General features: G+C 44.9%; 1 protein-coding gene and 1 long non-coding RNA gene across 3 annotated transcripts in view; both read right to left on the bottom strand.

The window, feature by feature from the left end:
- Positions 1–11043, bottom strand: part of LOC130387829 (dihydropyrimidine dehydrogenase [NADP(+)]-like) — a 19290-nt gene extending 8247 nt beyond the window's left edge. Inside the window, exons 1-13 of the mRNA XM_056597117.1 lie at positions 10842–11043; positions 9865–9975; positions 9290–9372; positions 8651–8738; positions 8169–8330; positions 7330–7526; positions 5643–5724; positions 5010–5097; positions 4825–4932; positions 3813–3982; positions 2995–3205; positions 1991–2175; positions 176–391 (exon numbers count right to left, since the gene is read on the bottom strand). Of these exons, the coding sequence (XP_056453092.1) occupies positions 176–391; positions 1991–2175; positions 2995–3205; positions 3813–3982; positions 4825–4932; positions 5010–5097; positions 5643–5724; positions 7330–7526; positions 8169–8330; positions 8651–8738; positions 9290–9372; positions 9865–9975; positions 10842–10871 (1731 nt within the window). The 5' untranslated portion in view covers positions 10872–11043. The remainder of the gene's footprint in view (positions 1–175; positions 392–1990; positions 2176–2994; positions 3206–3812; positions 3983–4824; positions 4933–5009; positions 5098–5642; positions 5725–7329; positions 7527–8168; positions 8331–8650; positions 8739–9289; positions 9373–9864; positions 9976–10841) is intronic.
- Positions 11044–18373: 7330 nt separating this feature from the next.
- Positions 18374–22888, bottom strand: LOC130387839 (uncharacterized). Of its 2 annotated transcripts, none has more exons than XR_008896357.1 (4): positions 21841–22888; positions 21399–21481; positions 20484–20535; positions 18374–19190 (listed from the first exon to the last, which is right to left on the bottom strand). It is a non-coding gene; the product is annotated as an uncharacterized LOC130387839 (long non-coding RNA). The 2 variants fall into 2 exon arrangements; XR_008896356.1 differs by having other exon boundaries at positions 21399–21511.
- Between the last annotated feature and the right edge of the window lie 1328 nt (positions 22889–24216).

Below are 24216 nucleotides of genomic sequence, written 5' to 3' on the forward strand. Positions count from 1 at the left end.
GAATAGAATGAATGAATCAATGATGACTGAGGTGCATTCATCATGATCCAAAGACACACAAACACACGTATCGCGCTGCAACGATGACTTTGCTCTTTCATGTTCAGGATCAGCGTGCGTGTGCGTGTGTGCATGCGTTCACGTGCGGGAGGCACGTGTGTTTCCCCCGGCCCACCTTGTCCAGTCCAAAGGTCTTGGTGAGAGCGAAGCCCCAGCCTTGCTCGAAGGCCCGGCGGATCATGGCGCAGCTGGTGGTGGGGGGGGCGGACGCCAGGCCGAAGGGGTTGGGGAAGCGGATGCCGCACACCTCCACGCTGATGTCCACGGCGTCGATGGCGCTGTAGAACAGGGGCAGCTTGGGCACGGCGCTCACCGCCTGCCCGTGGAGAGACTGCAGGGCGACAGAGAGAGGGGGGGGCGGTCCGACCCCTGGTCAGTACCCGGGCTGCTGATTGTGGCACGAAGGCGTAAGGCTGTGAGACATAATGCTGATTTCATGTTTGAAAGCGTTATGTCAACGGACACCGAAAGCAAATCCGGAGACAAGAAGGCCAAAAACATTTCTAGCAATAGAAATGTGGGAGGTTGTGAATCGATTCTGATGATATAAGATACACCATTCTTACATGAAGGGATTTTTTCCCCCACCTACTCGATGTTTTTACCCTGCTTTGACCGCTCCGTGTAGGGTCCAGAGTTACTGTGAGGTTATCTGCTCTACTGTAGTCTACTGTAGTCTACTGTAGTCTCTACTATAGTCTACTGTAGTCTACTGTAGTCTACTGTAGTCTCCTGTAGTCTCTACTATAGTCTACTGTAGTCTACTATAGTCTACTGTAGTCTCTACTATAGTCTAATGTAGTCTACTATAGTCTACTGTGAGTCTACTGTAGTCTACTATAGTCTACTGTAGTCTACTGTAGTCTACTGTTAGTCTACTGTTAGTCTACTGTAGTCTACTGTTAGTCTACTGTTAGTCTACTGTTAGTCTACTGTAGTCTACTGTTAGTCTACTGTTAGTCTACTGTAGTCTACTGTAGTCTACTATAGTCTCCTGGGCGCCCTGGTGCATAACGGAGCACCAGTGTTTGTCCTATGATGGCTCCTCCGGGGAAAGTAATTTTATTGCTACCCTTTGACGTGACCTCAAACCCATCTTTCGCCACATTTACGCTTGCAGCACTATTCCTAGAATGTCTCCTCGCCTCTCTTATCTAGTAACACACGAGTGTGGTGTTGGATACTGATAATGAGCTCGACTGATAGCGGCTACACGTTGCAGTCAGCGATTTACAACCGCAGGTGGTTCAAGGGACGGCAGCAAGCTTTTTACGAATAATCAAGAAGCTTTTACGTTACGTTTATTGCTACTACTACTAAGCCTGGCAAGACAAGCCAGACCCACATCAAGATGTTGGGTGTGGGAGCACTCCATTGGCACGGCTCAATCCGAGGGGTGGCATAAACGGTTGTCTTTCAAATTCCCTCTGCACGCAATAGGACAGCGCTACAATCAATCACGTAGCAGGGACCACATGGACTTGACACGGAACAGTCGCAACTCTGTTGTGGTTATGTTAGGCCCGCCCACCGACTCCATACACGATGTGATTGGCCGACCAGAGTTTGTTTTTTTCCGGCTCGCAAGCTAATGGAGGGTTTCTAGACGACCCTGGCTGCACATTAAATTTGCTGCCGCTAGTGGAGTCTGGATTTCTGGGCTAACTACTACTACTACAACATTAATATTTTGTTATGTAGCAGATGCTATATCCAAAGCGACTTTGGAGGAGCAACACCTTGATGGAGAGCAGAGTAGCAATAGGCATCAGAACCTTTTTTATGGAGTAGTGGAACTGCAAATTAAAAGTACCGAAAGATAAGTTAGTTTTACTTTCACTATCATTGTTTAACTTTTTTACTATCACAAAAGTTAAACAAAACTGGCTCGTCGACGCTCTTACGCGCGGGCGGCGGGCGGCCTCGTCACCTGGATGTATCGGTGCATGTGCCAGGAGGCCTGCTTGCCGTCGTTGACCGACTCCACGGTGGTGTTGGCCAGGCCGGCGATGTCTCCGCCCGCGAACACCCAGGGCTCGCTGGTCTGCATGGTGTCCGTGCTGATGTCGGGGGTCCCCCAGCGGTTCAGCTTCACCGGGGCCAGGGCCTCCGCCACTGGGGGGGCAGCAGGAGGGTTCGGTTGGATTTGACGTTTATAGGTCAAATGTGCAAAGAACATCGAATGTTCATCGAATGAGAGAAACAAAAAGAAGGCTCTATTTTTCCTTTTTTTTTCTTAACACATTTGAAAAGGAGTGGGGAGAAGTATACACTTGTTTAATCCCACCCCCTTTCATTAAATCATGCAATAATTATAAACTACTACCTGTTCCCTTTACTTAAATTAAACTTGCAATTTATGCAATTAATAACGGGAAAATAATTATGTAATATTTGATTTAGCCACTTAGAAGCACAAAACATATTTTCTAAAGCTAAGTATATACAGTAAGTATACCTACTTGAACACATATTCACATGTAAGTGCATATACACAAGTTCATACACAAAATCATTCAATTCATGCACAAGATCAGGTGAGTGACAAGAGCTCAACCACTGGGTTGGGTTTGAGGCGTTATGACACGACTGCTGTAGTCATAGAAACACTGGAGGGGGGTTGACTCTTTCAGGGTGCCTTACCGGTGGACTTAAACCTTTAACATAACATAAATTTAACAATTATTCGCCAAAGGGGAAGTGAAGAGTGGGGGATTCTTCCCTACTATTCACGGAGCCTGAGGTGAATACTTGTTTTAGTGTGTATAAAACGTGAATGCTCCAAGTATAAACAAGATAACACTTTATGCCGGGGTTGATTTGTTTTTATTAGGGGTTGATTTGTTTTTATTAGCGTGGCGAGACGACCGTGTGTGCGTGCGACGAGGTCGTCGAGCCACAGCCGTGCGTGCGTGCGTGCGTGCGTGCGTGCACCTTGCGGGTCGTCGAGCATGGAGCCGAAGGCGCTGATGACGTAGTCGGCCTTCAGGCGGACGGTCTGCTCCTCGTCCTCCAGCCACTCCCCGTCCTCGCTCTGCTCCGTGCGGCAGAACTCCAGCCCCGCCACGCGGCCCGCCTTCAGCAGCACCTGGCGCGGCGACAGGAAGGGCAGGAACTCACAGCGCTCCTCCTTCGCCAGCTCCATCTGGGGAGGGTATGAGCACCGGGTCGAATACCGCAGAACTTCAACTTATCCACTTCCTGTTCCACACGTTATCCAACAGAATTTGCTTTTTTTGTGATTCAGCGAGGCCGGTTGAAACTGTTATTCAGTGGTGCTGTGCTCTCTCATTCCAACCCTTCTCCAACACGCTGTCCTGTCTTTATTCACTGTTCTGTCCATAAAGGAAACGAAAGCCCTTGAGAGTATATCGATATAAATACATACAAATATTATAACAATAGCAATTCTTAGTGATGTGATTGATTGGCTATGATATGGATTCACCCCTCCCAGTACCCTCCCCCCCCCCCCCCCCCCCCCCTACCTCCTCGGGCTCCGCCCTGATGTTGGTGAAGCCCCGCCCCCTACCTCCTCGGGCACCGCCCTGATGTTGGTGAAGCCCCGCCCCCTACCTCCTCGGGCACCGCCCTGATGTTGGTGAAGCCCCGCCCCCTACCTCCTCGGGCACCGCCCTGATGTTGGTGAAGCCCCGCCCCCTACCTCCTCGGGCACCGCCCTGATGTTGGTGAAGCCCCGCCCCCTACCTCCTCGGGCACCGCCCTGATGTTGGTGAAGCCCCGCCCCCTACCTCCTCGGGCACCGCCCTGATGTTGGTGAAGCCTTTGCGGAAGCAGACGAAGACCCGGCGGGCTCCGCAGCGCAGCGCCGAGGTGGCGCAGTCGAAGGCCGTGTCCCCGGCGCCCAGGACGATGACCACGCCCCGCAGCTCAGGGAGGGCGGAGCGGCAGCTGCACATACCTGGAGGAGGAGGAGGGGAGGGGGGGGAGGAGGAGGAGGAGGAGGGGGGGGAGGGGGATGAGGTGGAGGAGGAGGAGGAGGAGGAGAGGAAGAGGAGGAGAAGGGGGAGGAGGAGGAGGAGGGGGAGGAAGGGAGGAGGTCATGGAGAGGGTAGATAGATAGAGACTTTATTGTCATTGCACATGTCACATGTCACATGTCACATGTCACGAAAGTTACATCCCGTCCAAGAAACATAAAAAGGCAGTGTTGGGAGACAGGACGGAGAGACTGTCGGGACGCATGCGCCCCCTCTTTATTAGATAAGAAAAGATAAACAAGCGGGAAAAATTTGTGGAAAAAAAGTTAATTCCAAAACTAGGCTCAGGGGGGCACAATGTAGGAATTAGGAAAAAAACACCTCAGCACATAAGCAACATGTCAAAAACATCACAAACACATGTGGGAGGGGGGAAGGGTGTCGGGGAGGGGGGGCGTCCCAGCTCAGACACCGGGGGGGGGGACGCAGCCAGCGGGCGCGTCGCCTCACTCGCGGCGTACTGTACTGTGACGAGGGACGGGAGGGGGTGAGTCCAGGGGGTGTGTGTGTGTCATGTGTCTTCGTGTGTGTGTGTGTGTGTGTGTGTGTGTGAGCCCAAGGACTCTCTCTCCACCCACCCGGGGGGGGGGGGGGGGGGGGGGGGGCGAATGAAGATAATGAATGCTTTGGGTCAGGCCGACTGCCATTTTCACCTGCCTTAAGTCTCTCTGGGTGGGAGGAGTTTAGGGAGGAAGGGAAGAGGAGGGGGGTAGGAAGAGAGGAAGGGTTAGGTAGAAGAGGGAGGATCTGGTTTAAGTTGAACCTGGCTTGCTGGCTGTTGCAACCATGGGCAGGAAGTCTTTGGAGGTGAAGAAGCCTTGGTCCATGGTCAAATCTTTGAAGATCTTAGCTCTGTTGGCCTGGGGCAGACCTAGAGAGAAGAGACCTGGATCAGACCGACGGACGGACAGAGCGACCAATGGTAGCGCGACAACAAGGGCTACTGACCAATCCCGACGAAGACAGCCTTGAAGCCCTTGTTTTTCAGCGACTGCAGCGTTAAACCATCGACACCGAGGCCCTGCTCACAGACCACCTGCAACACACACACACACACACACGGAAACACACATACACACACACACACACACACGGAAACACACACACACACACACACACACACACACACACACACACACACACACACACACACACACACACACACACACACACACACACACACACACACACACACACACACACACACGGAAACAAAACAGCCCTCTGAGTAAACGTGATCTTCAGACAAATAAACAAAACTACAACTTATCTTATCAAATCCGCCAGGGTTTGCGTAATCATTACCATTATCTGGATGTCATTGCCTAATATCCGGGAGGGTGGGCCCTGACTGCCTGTTACTTCAGACGGTCACGGGTCACGTCCCACCATATATATAACCATGTTATAAGTGGTCGAGTACTAAAGTCTGCACATTGAGCTTGTTTTCACTGTTTCTTAGAAAAGCAGTCCACACTTAAAGGTTGACTTGTGTGTAGGTGTGTGCGTGTGTGTGTGTGTGTGTGTGTGTGTGTGTGTGTGTGTGCGTGTGCGTGTGCGTGTGCGTGTATGCGTACGTACCTTGACCCCCAGGTCCTTCATGAGGCCGATCTCAAACTGGACGACCTCACTGGGCAAACGGAACTGCGGGATCTCTGACATGCTGCGCAAAACACACACCGTTTCCCTGGTTTCATATTCCACCAATCCTCACAGGGAGTCTTGCTATCAAAACCTACAATGCTGGTACTTCCTTACAATGCCTAAAAGTACTTGTCCAAGTTTAGTAGTTCTATGCGTTTAGTATTTATATACGTTTAGAGGTTTTAGAAGTTTAGTGGTTCAATACGTTTAGTGGTTCTGTAAGTTTTCGTAGTTGTATACATTTACTGGTTCTATACTTTGAGTGGTTCTATACGTTTAGTAGTTCTAAAAGTTTGGTGGTTCTAAACGTTTAGTGGTTCTCTACATTTAGTAGTTCTTCAAGTTTCATAGTTCTATACATTTACTGGTTCTATACGTTCACTGGTTATATACGTTAATATAATATATATAATATATATATAATTTAAGTATTTATACAACGGGGGACCTAAATCCAGCGATCTGATTGGTTCCCAACTGTTGTATAATGAGCGTATACATAACTGCTATGACGCCCGATAATTTTGTGAAAGTTTGTATATCACTCCGCGCCTGGAAATAGAAACAGTTACAAAGTAAAACATGTGTTGAATGATGGAGAGGGTGTAAATGTTGTTACTCCGGGAGTGAGCAAGGCGATGGAGGGACTAACGAAAGCTTAGGCACACGGCGAGTGAACTGCTCCTTAGGATAAATTGCCGGCGAACCGCTCTATCGGAGCCTTCTCTCGGAGGGACGCTAAAGTGTGTTGCATAGCGACCGTCGATGCATAGCGGCAGCCAGGAGGGACTACTTTTTGGTAGTCTTTAATAAAAACGTCTATTTTGACTTTCTTGGTTTCTTTTTAAATGTAGTGTGTCTACGACTTTCGTTCCGCCATAACAGTAACCGTTGTATAAAAGCAATAGATCACTTAGTATGTATCAGTGGTATGTGCTCATTATACCACTGTGAAGGGGGTCGCCGGCCCTCCGCTGCGCGTCGGGGCCGGACAACGCCCCTTAACAGTGGTAGGCTGTGGTATAATGAGCACATACCACAGCCTGGCGTGATCTATTGCTTAAATATATAATATAAGTGGTTCGATACATTTAGTAGTTCTAAAAGTTTAGTGGTTCTATGCGTTTAGTGGTTCTATACGTTTATTGGTTCTTTAAGTTCAGTGATTTAATAGTTCTATGTACTAAAAGGCTACGAGTGGCATAGCTGCAAGTTTATTCAAAGTAATGCTGCTTTAGAGAGTTTTAGAGAAGCACACAATACTTTCTAAATAATTCAACTTTCATAAGAGATTGTATTACTTATGTAAAGGTTGCATAATCAAATGTTGCATATGGACAGGTCATGGCATGGCATTAGCACAAACACAATCACTTTTCATTGACATTGACGTCAGGCAGATGCTAAAATTGTATTTGTTCTCAAACTCTTAAACTTCCCTTGAAGGAGGGATCCCTCTGCCTGCGTTCCTTGTTTTAGGATAAGTAGGGCTGTCATCAAATGTGGCCTGTGAAGCCCTTTGAGACTGACTGTGATTACGATCTATACAAATATAATGGACGTGAGTCGAATGGAAGTCCCCATCCTTCCTTCTCAAACAAACCAGAGCCATCACTCCACGAACCTCAGGCCTCCGATGTATTTCTGCTTCTCGAAGATGGTGAGGTCGCTGTACCCCAGACGGGCCAGGAAGGAGGCACAGCTGATGGAAGCCGGCCCGCAGCCAATCAGAGCGATGGGTACGTTGTAAGACTCTGGCATCTCATTGGCCGGCGGCAGCTCCGGGTTGCGGATCTGTGGGATTCCCATCTTGCTGAACACCTGACGCGGTGAGACCGGAAACAGACCCAGTCAGGAAGGCCCGAAACAGACCCAGTCAGTAAGACCCGAAACGGACCGGGTCAGGAAGACCCGAAACGGACCCAATCAACACTCCGTCTCATAAGAGGAACAAGCACAGTATGACACTGAGAACATGTTGAGCCTGCTCTAGAGCTGGGCGATTAATCGATTTTTAATCGTAATTCAAATTAATGGTCAATAATAGATTTTTTTTTAAATAAAATAGATTATTAAAAAATCGATTATTAAATTTCAACATGGCAGCATGCGCTGAAAATAGTGGGCGTTTAGACGTTGCCTTTAATCTGTGGTCACCAAATGTTGCTTTTGTTAATCTTCAAATAATATCTAAATCGCCCAGCCCCAGCTTGCTCATACGAACACCAGCACATGCATGGGGTTTGTACGATTAGAAAAATATTTTTTTATCAAAAAGAAATTTTGACCCCCAAAGTGTTTGAATCAAATGTTTACTGAGAGAAAACCATGAAGTGTGTTATTCTCGAACGCAACTTATAGAAGTAGTTAATGTGTTACGCAGCGACGTCCCAGTTTATGAGACGGGTCGGCATCCTTGACCCTCCGAAGAGCACGACCCGCCTGCCGTGTGAGATAACGTACCTCTGTCGCAAACTGCTGCAACCCCCCTATGTTAATGGGCCCTTCCTCCGAGGCAAACAGGTTGCAGCCCCCGACGCACAGCTCCGAGGTGGGACAGACCATTCCACAGGTCAGCCCCAGGGGGTTATCAGAGAGGATGGATCGGGCCGACCCATAGTAGTTCTGGAAGAACATTAAAGCACCCACACAGTATAAGTATGGTGTGTGTGTGTGTCTGTGTGTGTGTGAGAGTGTATCTGTGTGTGTGTGTGTGTGAGTGTGTGTGTGTGTGTCTGGGTATGTGTGTGTGTGTGTCTGTGTGTGTCCGTGTGTCTGTGCATGCGTGCGTGCGTGCGTGCGTGTGTGTGTCTGGTGTGTGTGTGTGTGTGTGTGTGTGTGTGTGTGTGTGTGTGTGTGTGTGTGTGTCTGTGTGTGTGTGTGAGTGTGTGTGCATGTGCGTGCGTGCGTGCGTGTGTGCGTGCGTGTGTGCGTGCGTGTCCTACCTTATTGGATATACTGGTAATAAATGACTTTACGTCGAGGTTGGTGGGACAACTCTTCTGACAGGGGGCGTCTACACATTTGAGACACCTGTGATGACACGGGAAGCGTTACCTCACAGGCTGAAGGTTAGTCTCAGTCCTCCTGTGACCAAGCAAGAAGTAGGACGTACTTGGACACAAGGAATGAGTCAGACACAATAAAAAGAAAGTTAGAATTAAATAAATCACTTAAAAAGTAACCAATCCTTCTCTCTCTCTCTCACACACACTTACTTAGTCACCCAGTTACACACACACACACACACACTGACACACACACACACGGTCTGTTTGAATGTTTAGACACACAGACACACACCCACCCACACACCCACACCCACACACCCTACCACCCAATCACACACACACACACACACACACACACACACCCACACGCCCACACACCAACAGGGTCTGGGGGGGTTCTGGTGTAAAGTGCATGTTGACTCGCCCAACCCCCCCACCAGATAGTGTGGGGGGGTTGGGACGACATAAGCAGGTTCAAGGGCCCCATAGATCAACGTATGAACTACTGCGGCCCGCGGCCTCCTCCTCTGGGCCCTCAGTGCTCTGGGGGGGGGGGGGGGGGGGGGCTCTGACCTCATGGCCTCGCGCAGAGCTCCGCGTTCGCTCAGCGTCGTGTGTTTGATGTCGTCAAAGTTGTTCTCCAGCTTCACGCACGACTGGGGAGCGGAAAGCAGGAGGAAGATGAGGAGGAAGATGAGGAAGAAGATGGAGAGGAGGAAGTTGGGGGAGGAAGATGGGGGAGGAAGATGGAGAAGAGGAAGATGGAGGATTCAGCGCGCACGCACAGCTGAGCTCAAACAGGGCCATGTATAAATTAGGATGCTTTATTAGCATATTATATGACTAAGTACTAACTAATACAACTTTTCAATGATAGTACGCCATACCATACTGTTATGCTTTACTAGAGTACACTAATATGCTACCTAATTGCTACCCATTAAGTTAAGTATACTTCATAACTAAAATATATTTCATATTTCATTTTCTGACACATTGACACATGTTGTGTGCGCGTGAATGTGTGTGTGTCTGTGTCTGTGTGTGTGTGTGTGTGTGTGTGTGTGTGTGTGTGTGTGTGTGTGTGTGTGTGTGTGTGTGTGTGTGGGTGTGTGTGTGTGTGTGTGTGTGGGGGGGGGGTTTCTTACATCACAACCATGCTCAGCGTTCCTCTTCCAATGTTTCTTCTCTTTCTTCTTGGTTGCCGTGGAGATGACGTCGGCATGTGTCTTCACTCTTGGGTTCAGAGCCAAGATGCTCTGTTGGAATAAGAAGTTTCACACCCTCACTGAAAACAAATTCAATTTTTCTATATCCAAGTTTGCAAATGCTCCCCCTGTAGGCCTATTGTACAGCGACGATCTGGAGGCTTAACGAGGATGATTCCAGTTTAATTACAATCCCTTACCTCCCTCGGTTATTTGCAACTATTGATATTTTTGACATTCATCTTCCAAAAGAAAGTGTGCTTGGTTTCTGTAAACTGCTGAGTGCAGCAACTATTTAAATTGCTACATAATGTATTGATAAAGATATAGTTATATAGATATAATTACTCTAATATACTATATATATTAATTACTAAATTAATTAATAACTATAATTCAAGCAGTTCTCCCATGCAAACGAATACATTTACAGTTACACATTTACATTAAAATAAATAGAATAACGAAAACCGTGTCAACCATCAACCCCTATCTATGCAACATTTGCAACAGAAAACAACTTGCTGCTTATTTTTCTCGTTTTGCACATGTGAAACTGAAAGTGTTTCGACATCTCAGACTTCCCTCTCCAAACAGTAATGTAATAGTCATCAACAATCAAAAGAGCGTGGTGCGGGGGGGGAAGATCTGACCGATCTTTGTTGCTCAAAGGATTTGTGTCCTAGAAAAGTTCAAGTTGAGGGTGAAGGAGGAAGAGGTATATAAGATATAATATAATATATAATCTTCATCTGGTCACATGATATATAATTTAGAACTCACTCCCACACCAACAGCTGCAGAGTATGGCTTACATTCTACTAGCCTACTTATTCTAATATTAAGGAATACAATCCTACATTACTCAACGTATGTTGAAGACGGGGGAAGAGGGGGAAAAAAATCGATATCTATACCTCTATGTCGGGTAGGTCTTTACTCAACATTCTGCTCAGCTCTGCTCCAACGCGCACCGTCCAAATAGTCCGTGATAATAGCGTTCACAAGGTAGTCGAGATCCCACGGTATTAAGGATATTCAAGAGGTCCGAAGCACTGTCCGGGACGACTCTGATCCGCAGATGATTCTCTAGAAGTTCAACAGTGGGACGTACCTTTGCACTTGGACCAAACCACGTGACCATTATAGACGATCTTTTTATGGTTCCTTATTCCTACAAGGTTTCGGTATGATCCGGGATTAGGATATATACATTGATGTTGACGTGCCATAGCGACTTCAGTTTTCAGATGTCAATATGCTACCGAAATTAAAATATTTCGAATATAATTATCTTTCTATTACCTGTTACAACTACTAAAGACTGTTGCTTCTGCCCCACGTCGTAGTTAAAGTACAAGGATAATTAAATAATCTGAACAGCGCCATCTGGCAGTCATTAGTTATAACCGTTATTCAAGTTTGTTAAATCAGGCAACCGTTTAAAACCGTAGAGCCAACACGGTAAATGTGTTTAATAATGCAACGATTCTGTTCAATGGAGCAAAAGATATGTTTGATGGGTTTCGTGCACCCAAAATGCATGACTATCCGTGTCAATGGGAGCTGTGTCATCCCTGAGGTGTAGCCAGGGGCGCAACTGCCTACTTTCTGGGGGGTATGCAGACACATAGCAGGCGCCCCCCCCCCCCCCCCTAAAACACACTCTGATATTGAATCAAAAAATTCATTTTGAGTGCACCAGGACAGATATCCGATGTTTTTTTTAGAGGCAGCCTTTCTAAGATGCTCTGCCAGTGTAACATCATACCGTGCTATAAGAGATCAAGGATACCCAGAAAATTTCCATTTCTAGGATTTCCTATCTGTGTATTTTGTCCCTGTGAAAAAGAGTTTCCTCGACGCACAATGTTGTTGGTAAAAACATATTTTTACTTAAAAACAATACCACAACAGTCGAGTCACTGGCACAACTCAAGCCTCCCTCCAGTCTAGAACTCTGGTCCTCTTAAGGAGCACCAGAAAGGGTGTGGCTCAATTAACCCATGAGCCACAGCTGCAGACTATTACAGGGCTAACAGCCGGACAGGAACACGGGAATCTTTTCAAACTCAATTCAATTCAATTCAATTTTATTTGTATAGCCCTTAATCACCATTACAGTCTCAAAGGGCTTAACAGGCCAAATATTTGTGACACCCCCCTTTACCCATGCCCCCACACGGGCAAGAAAAAACTCCCTTGAATCAGCAAGGAAGAAATCTTGAGAAGAAACGCAGTGTAGGGGATCCCTTCTTCCAGGGATGGTCAGGAGTGCAATGGGTGCCACAAATGGCATACAGGTAAATACATGCACATCATATTAAAATGGTGATGGGGTTCTGGCCGGTTATCCATGAGGAGAGTCCAGGCATCCAGTCCAGCACCCGCAGCACGCTACAACTGACAGAATAGTGAATTAGAACGGAAAAGTACATAGTGGGAATGTATAATGTAATAAGAAAAGCACAAGCAAACAGAGTAGTCTTCACTACGCATCTGTTGTTTTCACACTCCAAATGCAAGATTGTAGAGGTGCGTTTTGAGCTTCCCTTTGAATAGCTCCACAGAGTCAGCTTCCCTGATCGCTGATGGCAGCCTATTCCATAAAAAGGGGGCTCGATAGGCAAATGCTCTCTGTCCAGCCGATTTCTTTTTAACCTTCGGCAATGAAAGAAGGCCGGCTCCCGAAGACCGGAGAGACCGAGAAGGACTATAAGGAATAGATGTTACAAACGATAGTTATGTTATTATAACTCTAGTTCTATGATTGTAGGCGTAGCCGTCTAGGCTTCGCCTTATGGGCATGTCCCGTGGAAATTCAGACTATGCACCTATCAGCGTGGGCACCGCCCACATTTCCCACGGTATCGTGTCTATATAACGCGGTGTATACCGTCGCTCATCCTCCATGCTTTTCTTTCAGCATCTGGAGGGTACAGCAGGTGGGAAACTAGACGGCTACGCCTACAATCACAGAACTAGAGTTATGATAACATAACTATCGTTCTATTTCATGTAGGCTACGCCGTCTAGGCTTCGATCAAGGGAGAAAAAAGTGAGTCTGTAAAGACTCCGGCTCTAATCCGTGCTTCATGGAACCCATGAAAAGGAAAAGAAAAACCAGAGCAACACGGTTTCCATTAGGTCCGCTACCACCGGGGGCGGAGCCACAGAATCCGGCTCTCCAATAAGGGGACTCTCTCGGCCGTTTCTTATTAGAAGAAAACGGCGGGAGTGCCACACTGGCAAACAAAGCCACCTGACAATTGGCGAGTCAATAGAGAAACCCCCCTAGCCTGTTTTCTATTTGAAAAAAGGTGGGAGTGTAAGACTGGTAATCAAGTCCAACCACGCCGCTTTAAAGAACACGTCTATATTCTTAAGCCGTAAAAGGGGTCCGGGACTCCAGCACAGAGTTGCCGAGTGAGCCCCTGGACATGTCTAACATGTAAAAACGGACAAAGGTGCCGGGGGAAGACCAAGACGCAGCCGCGCAGAATGATGTCTTCCACCGAAACGCCTTGAGTAGAGCCGTTGAAGAGGCCACGCTCCGTGGGGAGTGAGCTTTAACGCCCAACGGTGGCGCCAAGCCCCACCCTCACATACCCAGAGTGCAGCAACTATTTAAATTGTTATATAATGTATTGATAAAGATATAGGTATAGATATAATTACTCTAATATACTATATATATTAATTACTAAATTAATTAATAACTATAATTCAAGCAGTTCTCCCATGCAAACGTATACATTTACAGTTAAATAAATAAAATAACGAAAACGTGTTAACCATCAACCCCTATATTTGCAACATTTGCAACAGAAAATAACTTGCCGCTTATTTTTCTCGTTTTGCACATGTGAAACTCAAAGTGTTTCGACATCTCAAACTTCCCTCTCCAAACAATAATGTAATAGTCAGCAACAATCCAAAGAGCGTGGTGCGGGGGGAAGATCTGACCGAGATGTGACACAAGTTGCTCAAAGGATTTGTGTCCTAAAAAAGTTCAAGTTGAGGGTGAAGGAGGAAGAGGTATTTATTTTCATCTGGTCACATGATATATAATTTAGAACTCACTCCCACACCAACAGCTGCAGAGTATGGCTTACATTCTACTAGCCTACTTATTCTAATATTAAGGAATACAATCCTACATTACTCAACGTATGTTGAAGACAGGAGAAGAGGGGGAAAAAACGCCTAACGGTGGCGCCAAGCCCTGCCGAGAGTAGGCTAAGCAAACACCCCCACATACCCAGCGAGAAAACCGCTGCTTAAAGAGAGAGCGCGGCCCCTGTTAGCGTCGCTATAACACACAAACAACTGTTGTGTGGAGCGGAACGCGGCCGAGCGATTCACGTACATAGCCAACGCCCGAACCGGGCACAGGAGATGCAACTCCGCCTCACTAGAATGAGGCGGGGGGTGAAAAGCCTTAAGCACAATATCCCTCGACCGAAAATAACTATTAATGTTCTTCGGGAGGAACGCAGGATTAGGTCTGCGCAACGCGAAGGAGCTGTCCTCGTTTAGCAACAAGCAACTGGGCTGACAGACAGAGCTGTTAGCTCACCGGCCCGCTTGGCAGAAACCAAGGCCAAGGCATCCAAGGGGGCCTGAGAAAGAGGCTCGAAAGGATCCCTGGACAATCCGCGCAACACGGTGGGGAGATCCCAGCGTGGTGTAAGCACGCGGGAAAAAAGGCCTAACCCGTCTAGCCCCACGCAAGAATCTCTTGACCAGTGGATGGCTGAAGATCGGTCCACCATCACAGCCTGCATGGCCAGCCGAAACGGCTGCCGCATAGACCTTGATAGTGGAGAAGGCCAAACCTTTTTTCCAATAAGTTTTGCAGAAACGAAAGCACGCTTCCCACCTCGCATTGAGATGGGACAGCGTGGTTCGTCTCACACCAATTAGAGAAGGCGCACCACTTCGCCGCATAGAGGGAAGAAGTAGAAGGTGCACGAGCACTCTGAATAGTGTTGATAACCGTCTCAGGCAAACCTTTGCCCTGCAGGATCAACCTCTCAGGAGCCAAATCAACAGTCGTCCCGAGACATCGGGCGGGTGGTGCACCGTCCCGTGGGCCTGTGAAAGTGCATCCGGCCTGAACGCTACTGGCCAAGGCGCCGACCGCGAGAGCGCGGCCAGCTCTGGAAACCACAGAGCTGAACGGTTCTCCGGGGCCACTAATATCAGGGACAGTCTCTCCTGTCTGACCCGTTCCAGAAGAGGAAGAATCAGCTGGAGCGGGGGAAACGCATACAAGAGAGCCCGCGGCCAAGGTGTGTGTGCCAAAGCATCTACCCCCAACGGGGGAAGATCCCGAGGGCTGAGGGAGAACCACCACCTGCAGTGCGTGTTCTCCCGGGACGCGAAGAGGTCCACCTGCGCCGTCCCGAACCTCTGCCAGATCAGTCTGACAATGTCGGGATGTAACCGCCACTCGTCTCGGCGGGGACTGCCCCGAAACATGAGGTCCGCCCCAAAGTTCTGGGCGCCCGCGATATGCAGGGCTCTCAGACTGAGGAGATACTGATGAGCCCAAAGCCAGAGCTCGACCGCCTTTCGGTGGAGAGCAGGGGAGCGGACTCCCCCCTGTCTGTTGACGTACGCCGCCGCCGACACGCTGTCTGTCCTGATCAGGATGTGGCGGCCGCGCACCAGGTGAAAGAAATGCAACAGCACTTTCCTCACAGCGTCGAGCTCCAACACATTTATGTGTGCTGTATGGGGGCGTGCGCCACTCGTCTCCGACCGAGTGAGAGAGGCACGTTCCTCCCCAACCCGTCAACGAGGCGTCCGTGAAGACCACTACGTAGGACGCCACCCTGCCGGAACCTGTCATTCGACGTGATCGTCTGTTGCCAGGCAGGTTTGGAATGGATTACGTATGGATGACGCGCCCGGTACAAATTTGGCAGCCGGTACAAATTTAGCATGACAGCTCCTCAAACGGAGTCCGGGCGTTCAGGACGGAGACTCCAGATCTGTTAGTCAGGGGAGCGTCATGCAAACAGGGAGCGCCCATAGTCCACCGGGAGATGCCTCCCCCAATAAGTGGAGCTCTTGCAGTGAAGCGCTACTGGAAAGGGAGAGCGAATCCCAATGCAGTGATGAAGACGGTAACCGATAGTCTCACAAGCACCCCTTTTATTAGATTAGCCCAGTAGAACCAGCACCCCTTTTATTAGATTAGCCCAGTAGAACCAGCACCCCCTTTTATTAGATTAGACCAGTAGAACCAGCACCCCTTTTATTAGATTAGCCCAGTAGAACCAGCACCCCTTTTATTAGATTAGACCAGTAGAACCAGCACCCCTTTTATTAGATTAGCCCAGTAGAACCAGCACCCCCTTTTATTAGATTAGCCCAGTAGAACCAGCACCCCCTTTTATTAGATTAGCCCAGTAGAACCAGCACCCCCTTTTATTAGATTAGACCAGTTGAACCAGCACCCCCTTTTATTAGATTAGCCCAGTAGAACCAGCACCCCCTTTTATTAGATTAGACCAGTAGAACCAGCACCCCTTTTATTAGATTAGACCAGTAGAACCAGCACCCCCTTTTATTAGATTAGCCCAGTAGAACCAGCACCCCCTTTTATTAGATTAGACCAGTAGAACCAGCACCCCTTTTATTAGATTAGACCAGTAGAACCAGCACCCCCTTTTATTAGATTAGCCCAGTAGAACCAGCACCCCCTTTTATTAGATTAGACCAGTAGAACCAGCACCCCTTTCATCCTTCCTACACCTTTTCTACATAAGGACGTCTTTTTCACCATTGATGAACTGCAGCTTTTATAAAGTCAAATGGCCTTCAGCGAAGTAGAGCGCCAACAAGGCGTGGCCAGCAGGGTTAGACAAGAGCCTGAGGGTGAGTGATGACTACATAGTGTTTTTTTATAAAAGAAAATATGGTGGTCAGTATTTATACATAGCCTGCTATTCTTGGTGTTTTATAGTAGCAATAAACACTTCACCTAGATGCATTCAAAACAGATTTCCCTATTGTGATAAATTTGAAAGACATTCAACAATCCACTTCAATGACTCTTTATTCATACTCTTCAAATTAACAAGCGTAATCAATGGCCTCCTCAGCCATAATGCAATCTAGCAAGAACCCATGCAACACTGTATGGCACTCCTTCAGATTCCCCTACTGCGATAGCCTGGTAACAGATCAAATAAATAGGCATTTGGTTCCATGTTAGATATTTACCAATCAATTCCTTGTTTACTCCTCGATCATTATCTACCTTGTCTTTTCACATATTCAGCCTTATGTTATTGGCTTTGTTACGTATTTTAAGAACCTGAGCTGCCCCCACATAGCCCCAAGGAAGCAGGACCAAAAATATAAGCCGTAATTACTATACATAGCCACAAGGGGAGCAGGACCTTATTGAAGGCTGCAATAGCTGCTCCAACCACACAGAAGGCAGCACCTTTAGATAGGTGAAGCCGAAGCTAATACGTCACATAGGCCACGCCCACTTCACCCCATCAATCTCAAAAAGGTTAAAAAAAAAAGGTTCAAAGGTTCAAAGGTTTTTATTCGCCATTTGTGCATAAACCAGACAGTTCAAACACAGTGGAATTATTGTGCAGGGCTTCCCAAGTCCAGTACAGTATTCATACAAAGAGAGAGGCCGAGAGAGGTCGAAAGAGAGAGCAGCACAATAAATAGCAATAATAAAAAATATAAAAAGTTTTAAAAATTGAACTAAGGACAAATTGCATGTTGTGCATTGCATTTCAGTTCAATCTCGACAGAGAAGTTGGACTTCAGAATCTTCTAGCTGCTGCCAGACAAAGGGTTAATGTTTTTGATCAGCTGGGAGACGCTCAGCACGTGCTCAACACGCTTCCACCTCCTTTTGCTCCGTAGTTACCGTACCGAAATACTTAAAATAAAATAAAGTGTGTTAAAAGCTATCCTGGATTGGAACCCTTTCTTGGAAGAACTCTGCAGCTTCATAGTCCTATGATTGATATCGTCAGATCAGGTTCACCAGTAAGGATGCTTAAGATGCTCTGCTGTCCCAATTCCCCAAAACAAAATCTGTAAAGATGAAGTATCTTTATTCAATTCAATTTTATTTGTATAGCCCTTAATCACCATTACAGTCTCAAAGGGCTTAACAGGCCAAATATTTGTGACACCCCCCTTTACCCATGCCCCCACACGGGCAAGAAAAAACTCCCTTGAATCAGCAAGGAAGAAATCTTGAGAAGAAACGCAGTGGAGGGGATCCCTTCTTCCAGGGATGGTCAGGAGTGCAATGGGTGCCACAATTGACATACAGGTAAATACATGCACATCATATTCAAAATAAGGAATAATCAGGTCCTTCAGGTAGGATGGAGATAATTAATGAAACAAGTTTTCAAATATCATCTGAAGTACTTGATGTACAGAATGCAGGGGAAAAGAGATGCCTTCAAAGACACAAAGTGGAGCGACCCAGGGACAAGTCTGGTTTGGGTTTAAGATTAAGGATGCTTAACTTTTATTATTGGTGTTTGTTTAAGTTTAGGCATTAGTGATTGCATTAAAGATTGTTTAGGTATTAGGAAAGAGTTTAGTTATTAGAGATGTTTAGTTAGATGGTTCAGTTTAGGTACTAGGTTAAGGTAAGAGTTTAGGTGTTTGAGCTCTTCAGTTAGATGGTTAAGTTTGGGTATTAGGTTAGGTTGAGGTAAGCGAGTTTATGCCTTTGAGATGTTTAGTTAAATGGTTCGGTTTAGGTACTCGTTTAAGGTAAGAGAGTTTAGGCATTTGAGATCTTTAGAGTTAGATGGTTAAGTTTGGGTATTAGGTTGGCTTTTTGTTTTGTTAGACAAGTTACTTTAGGCATTTTATATGTTTCAATTTAGGACATTTGAAAGAACGATTGTTAAGCTCAGGTTAGCTCCAGCTTTGTCCCTTTAGTCGCTCCCTTAGAAAGAGGGTTCAGAGGTAACTGGGTTAGAAATACAATAGTTGGGGTCACAGAAATAGAATGTATAAATCATTGAGCTAAACATGCTTTTCCTACAACATGGTGTGAATTACAGTACTTTTTTTTTTTAAAGTTAAAATGGTAAAGTGGTAACAGTATGGTGTGTAGGAGGCAGGAGGAGTTGTAGGAGTTGTTGAGCTCCAAGTGGTTATGTCTGGGGTAGATTGGATTGTAGGTGCAGCCAGGGATCCTCAGGGTGGATGGGGAGTAGGCCATCGTTGTAGATCCATTGTTCGGTCATCATACTCTGAAATAAATTGAAGGCAAAAAGTAAAGTCAGTCTCACAGTGTGCTGGCCGATTTAGAAGACATTTTGATCACCAAACGTGAAGGCCAATCAAAGACACAAATAACAGTAACAGCACCATCTGGCGTCAAACATAGGTCATTACATTCAGTCATTTAGGTTGGATTTTATATTGATTTACAGGAGAGAAAAGGCTTCAAGTCATTACGGCAACAACATCAAAATCGTCAGTGCTGGATTACCATCTTTCATCAATAAATGTATGTATAATTGATACAAGTCAGTTGAGCTATTCCTAGGGAGTCTTCAACCTTTTTATGAAACAACTGCAAATGTCCAAGTACACATCGATTCAATGGCCGAAGCATGTCATGTTCCAGTACGATAGGTGGCATGGCATTGTACCCATTTCAATCACCTTTTTTAAATAAATCAGTTTCTAGTCTTCTCCCATCCATAAACTGTAAATTGTGCACGTATTTTAACTGGTACGTCATGGTGAGTTTCCTCGTCAGTCCAAAAGTGTGTCTTGCTCCTGGACCTCTCCATCGTGTTTGCCGTTTGACAGTGACAACACCATGACTATTGTCTCCTATTACCTGCTCTGGGAAAAAATCTCCAGCATGTGCAGAACGCATAACCCTGATTGAACGTACATGCACGATTAATGAGACCATCAATCGAATAATCTAGAGGTCTTAATCCGATGATGAGAAACCCGATCTAGTCTAATTTTAGTCAGACTAAGGTGTATACATGCATCTTAAAAATACAATCACAGTGAGACTAACCCAATAATTTGGTTCTCGATTGTCATGTAAACACAAGTCTCGCTGGTGATTACATGTTTAGATGGATTGAACCAAAAGGACACCGCCTGAGAACAATCCCAAAGGAACCGCACTGAACATATTCCGTTTTATACTGCACAGAAAAAAACCATATGGCAAAGAATTAAAATCGTACAGTGCATAGAATTGCAAAGAATTTAAATCGCAGTGCATAGAATTGCAAAGACTTAAAATTGTATAGTGCATAGAATAGCAAATAAATAAAATCGTATAGTGAATAGAATTGCAAAGAATTATAATCGTATAGTGCATAGAATTGCAAAGAATTAAAATCGTATAGTGCATAGAATTGCAAAGATTTAAAATTGTATAGTGCATCAACATCAAAACCACATTAAAATAGTCAGTGCTGGATTACCATCTTTCATCAATAAATGTATACAAGTCAGTTCAGCTATTCCCAGAGTCCCAGAATGAAGGAACCATTTATCAAAGTTCTCACCTGGGTCTCTGCACCATGGCAACTGCACAGCCATCTGCTCTTCCATCGTGACCTGAAAAAAACAGTAATTTGTTGATCCCAAGTGTAAATTAGTGATAGCAAGAAGGGCAAAAAATATACACCAAGGGTAGGTATAAAAATTATACATAGGATGGAAGCAAGCATTGTGTGACCGGAAGAGCAATTATTCATTTTTACGATTCTTAAGCATTAGCCAATATCAGTTTGACTAAGCGGAAAAAAAAAATCAAAAGCACACACTATGAGAGCATTATTTTGAGATGGTATCGATGGATTAATTTTATACAATGGCCCCAACCATGTGTAAATGTATCTAACAGTGGCATTGTCAGGATGCACTGAAAGCTTCCCGAAATGTTAGCGTTGGGTTTGACAGGTTCCAACATCAAGACGTTGGGGATACGGTACCGCTGCAGGGAGTTGATCCCCCTAGCATCTTAACAGGTCATCCGTTTCATGTACCATCTCTCGAATAAATATCACGCACCTCTCTACCATAGGTAATAATAATAATAAATAATAATACATTTAATTTAGAGGCGCCTTTCAAGACTCCCAAGGTCACCTTACAGAGCTTATAGTCATCATAAATCGTTTAGAAAACAAGACATTGTGGAAAAAATAAAAATAATAAAAATAAACATAAAAATAAATAAATAAATAGGTAGATCTCTAACTCACCCCCATCACCCACCCCCCTCTAGGGGGGGGGAGAGAGATAATAAATAAGGGGGGGAGTCACCTGAGCAGCGCTCTTCAGCACCATTGACTTTTATTCTGGGGGACCAAAAGCCCAGCTACAATTTGCTGATGAACCCAGCTACTGTGTCCTAGATTTTTTAGATGATAAGATTTACTTTATTGATCCTTTGAAGAACGGTCTGAAGAATTCACCTTTCCTGGACGAGGAGCTGGTTGGTCTCGACACCTCCCGCTGACCGCCACCGCCGGGACCTCCGACTGCGTCGCCTCAGTCCCTTCAGGAACACACGTGACCCTTTGGCACACTGGACGTTTGTTTTCTCCCCATTAATGCAGTCCAACACTTCACTCAGATGTCAATAGTGTATTTTACATGCACTTTTACAGCACAGTACATAGTGGGCTGTTTTGATAGAACTAATTACAATAGTTATTACTCCCAACCCCAAAAGCCAGCCACATGTAATACACATCCTGACTAGTCCTAGTTGCCGAGAATGCTTTCTTAACAGCCAGTCAGAATGAACACATCTGTATGGATAACTTTAGATCTGTACGATGCGTCGCTGACGTGTCATTCTAAATAATCTAAACAATCAAGCAAGCCATCAATATGTGTATTCCGTTGTCTTACCCTTCAGCATCTGCAGAGCTGCACCCTTCCTGGTCTTCCCTCCACCTACAGCTTCCAGCGCCAGTCCTGAATTTGACAAACGCTGTAGAACACTGATCTTGAAATTAAATGTTCAGGGGCAAACCCACCCCTGAACAAAAATAATTCAATTCTTTCATGGTTCAACGTTCATAAATAATTGTCAATGCTTAAATTCCTTGCATATAAGTAATATAAAGGACAGCATGAGGCATATCTAGCAAGATGATTATGGTACAGTGATAACCATATGTTTTTATAGAGCAAATAATTTAACTCAAGTAAATTGCCATAGAAAGTGATAAACCTTACTTGCCTCCATTGCTGAAGTCTGTAGATATCTTGGAATGGACTTTGTGAAATTTGACAAAATATTGAAATGGAAAATTTGTCAAAAATTTAAATTTGCAGTACTACAAATATGAATTTGCCGGTGTTGATGTTCATAGGACCAAGTGCAAGTACTAAAAATCGCTAGGCTAACCCATTCCCCGTACACAGCAGCTATAGCTAGCTAATGCAGATGCTAAACAATTAAGTAATATGAATAAATACAACACACAGGTTAGCTACCAGGCGAAAGGCTCCCAACAAAGTTGCGTTGGAGCAAACTACCTTCCAAGCTACCAGGTGAAACGCTCCCAACACAGTTGCGTTGGAGCAACTAGCTTCCAGGCTACCAGGTGAAACGCTCCCAACACAGTTACGTTGGAGCAAACTACCTTCCAAGCTACCAGGTGAAACGCTCCCAACACAGTTGCGTTGGAGCAAACTAGCTTCCAAGCTACCAGGTGAAACGCTCCCAACACAGTTGCGTTGGAGCAAACTAGCTTCCAGGCTACCAGGTGAAACGCTCCCAACACAGTTGCATTTGCTGTACCGTCAGTATGTTTACATACACATCTTATAGCCAAAGGTCGACTATACTCCCCAATTGGCCAACTGCAATTGTCCGAGTACATATTTCAGATTATATTGCACAGAATAAAACCACATTGCAATGACCTAAAATCGTAGTGCATAGAATTGCAAAGAAATAAAATCGTATAATGCATAGAATTGCAAAGAATTAAAATCTTAGTGCATAGAATTGCAAAGAATAAAAATTGTATAATGCATAGAATTGCAAAGAATGAAAAATCGTAGTGCATAGAATTGCAAATAATAAAAATCATATAGAGCATATAACTGCAAATAATTAAAATCGTAATGCATAGAATTGCAAAGACTTAAAATAATGCATAGAATTGCAAAGAATTAAAATCGTATAATGCATAGAATTGCAAATAATTAAAATCGTAGTGCATAGAATTGCAAAGAATTAAAATCTTAGTGCATAGAATTGCAAATAATTAAAATCATATAGAGCATTGAATTGCAAATAATTAAAATCGTAGTGCATAGAATTGCAAAGAATTAAAATCGTATGATGCATAGAATTGCAAAGGATTAAAATCATTTATAGCATAGAATTGCAAATAATTAAAATCGTAGTGCATAGAATTGCAAATAATTAAAATCGTAGAGCATAGAATTGCAAATAATTAAAATCGTAGTGCATAGAATTGCAAAGAATTAAAATCGTATAATGCATAGAATTGCAAAGAATTAAAATCGTAGTGCATAGAATTGCAAATAATTAAAATCGTATGATGCATAGAATTGCAAATAATTAAAATCGTAGTGCATAGAATTGCAAAGAATTAAAATCTTAGTGCATAGAAATGCAAATAATTAAAATCGTAGTGCATAGAATTGCAAAGAATTAAAATTGTATAGAGCATAGAATTGCAAAGAATTAAAATCGTAGTGCATAGAATTGCAAAGAATTAAAATCGTATAATGCATAGAATTGCAAAATAATTAAAATCGCAGTGCATAGAATTGCAAAGAATTAAAATCGTAGTGGATAGAATTGCAAAGAATTAAAATCATATAGAGCATAGATTTGCAAATAATAAAAATCGTAGTGCATAGAATTGCAAAGAATTAAAATCGTATAATGCATAGAATTGCAAAGAATTAAAATCGTAGTGCATAGAATTTCAAAATAATTAAAATCGTAGTGCATAGAATTGCAAAGAATTAAAACCGTATTGCATAGAATCAAACCACATTGCAAGGAATTAAAATCATTTAGCACAGAATAAAACCACATTGAAGTATGAAGCAGCAGTAGCCTACAACTTCAGCAGCAGTCAACAATTTGCAAATGTATGGAAAGTTGTAAAAAAGGGAGAATGTAGAGTACTGTGTGGATGTGTAAATCAACTAATCCATCTCCTAAATTCAAACCTACCAAGCCAAAAACCAACAATTGAAACCAAACCATAACATGCCCGCAGTCATTGGTCTAGT

Source organism: Gadus chalcogrammus, chromosome 8, assembly GCF_026213295.1.
Source record: "Gadus chalcogrammus isolate NIFS_2021 chromosome 8, NIFS_Gcha_1.0, whole genome shotgun sequence".
In the NCBI taxonomy this organism is placed as follows: domain Eukaryota; kingdom Metazoa; phylum Chordata; class Actinopteri; order Gadiformes; family Gadidae; genus Gadus; species Gadus chalcogrammus.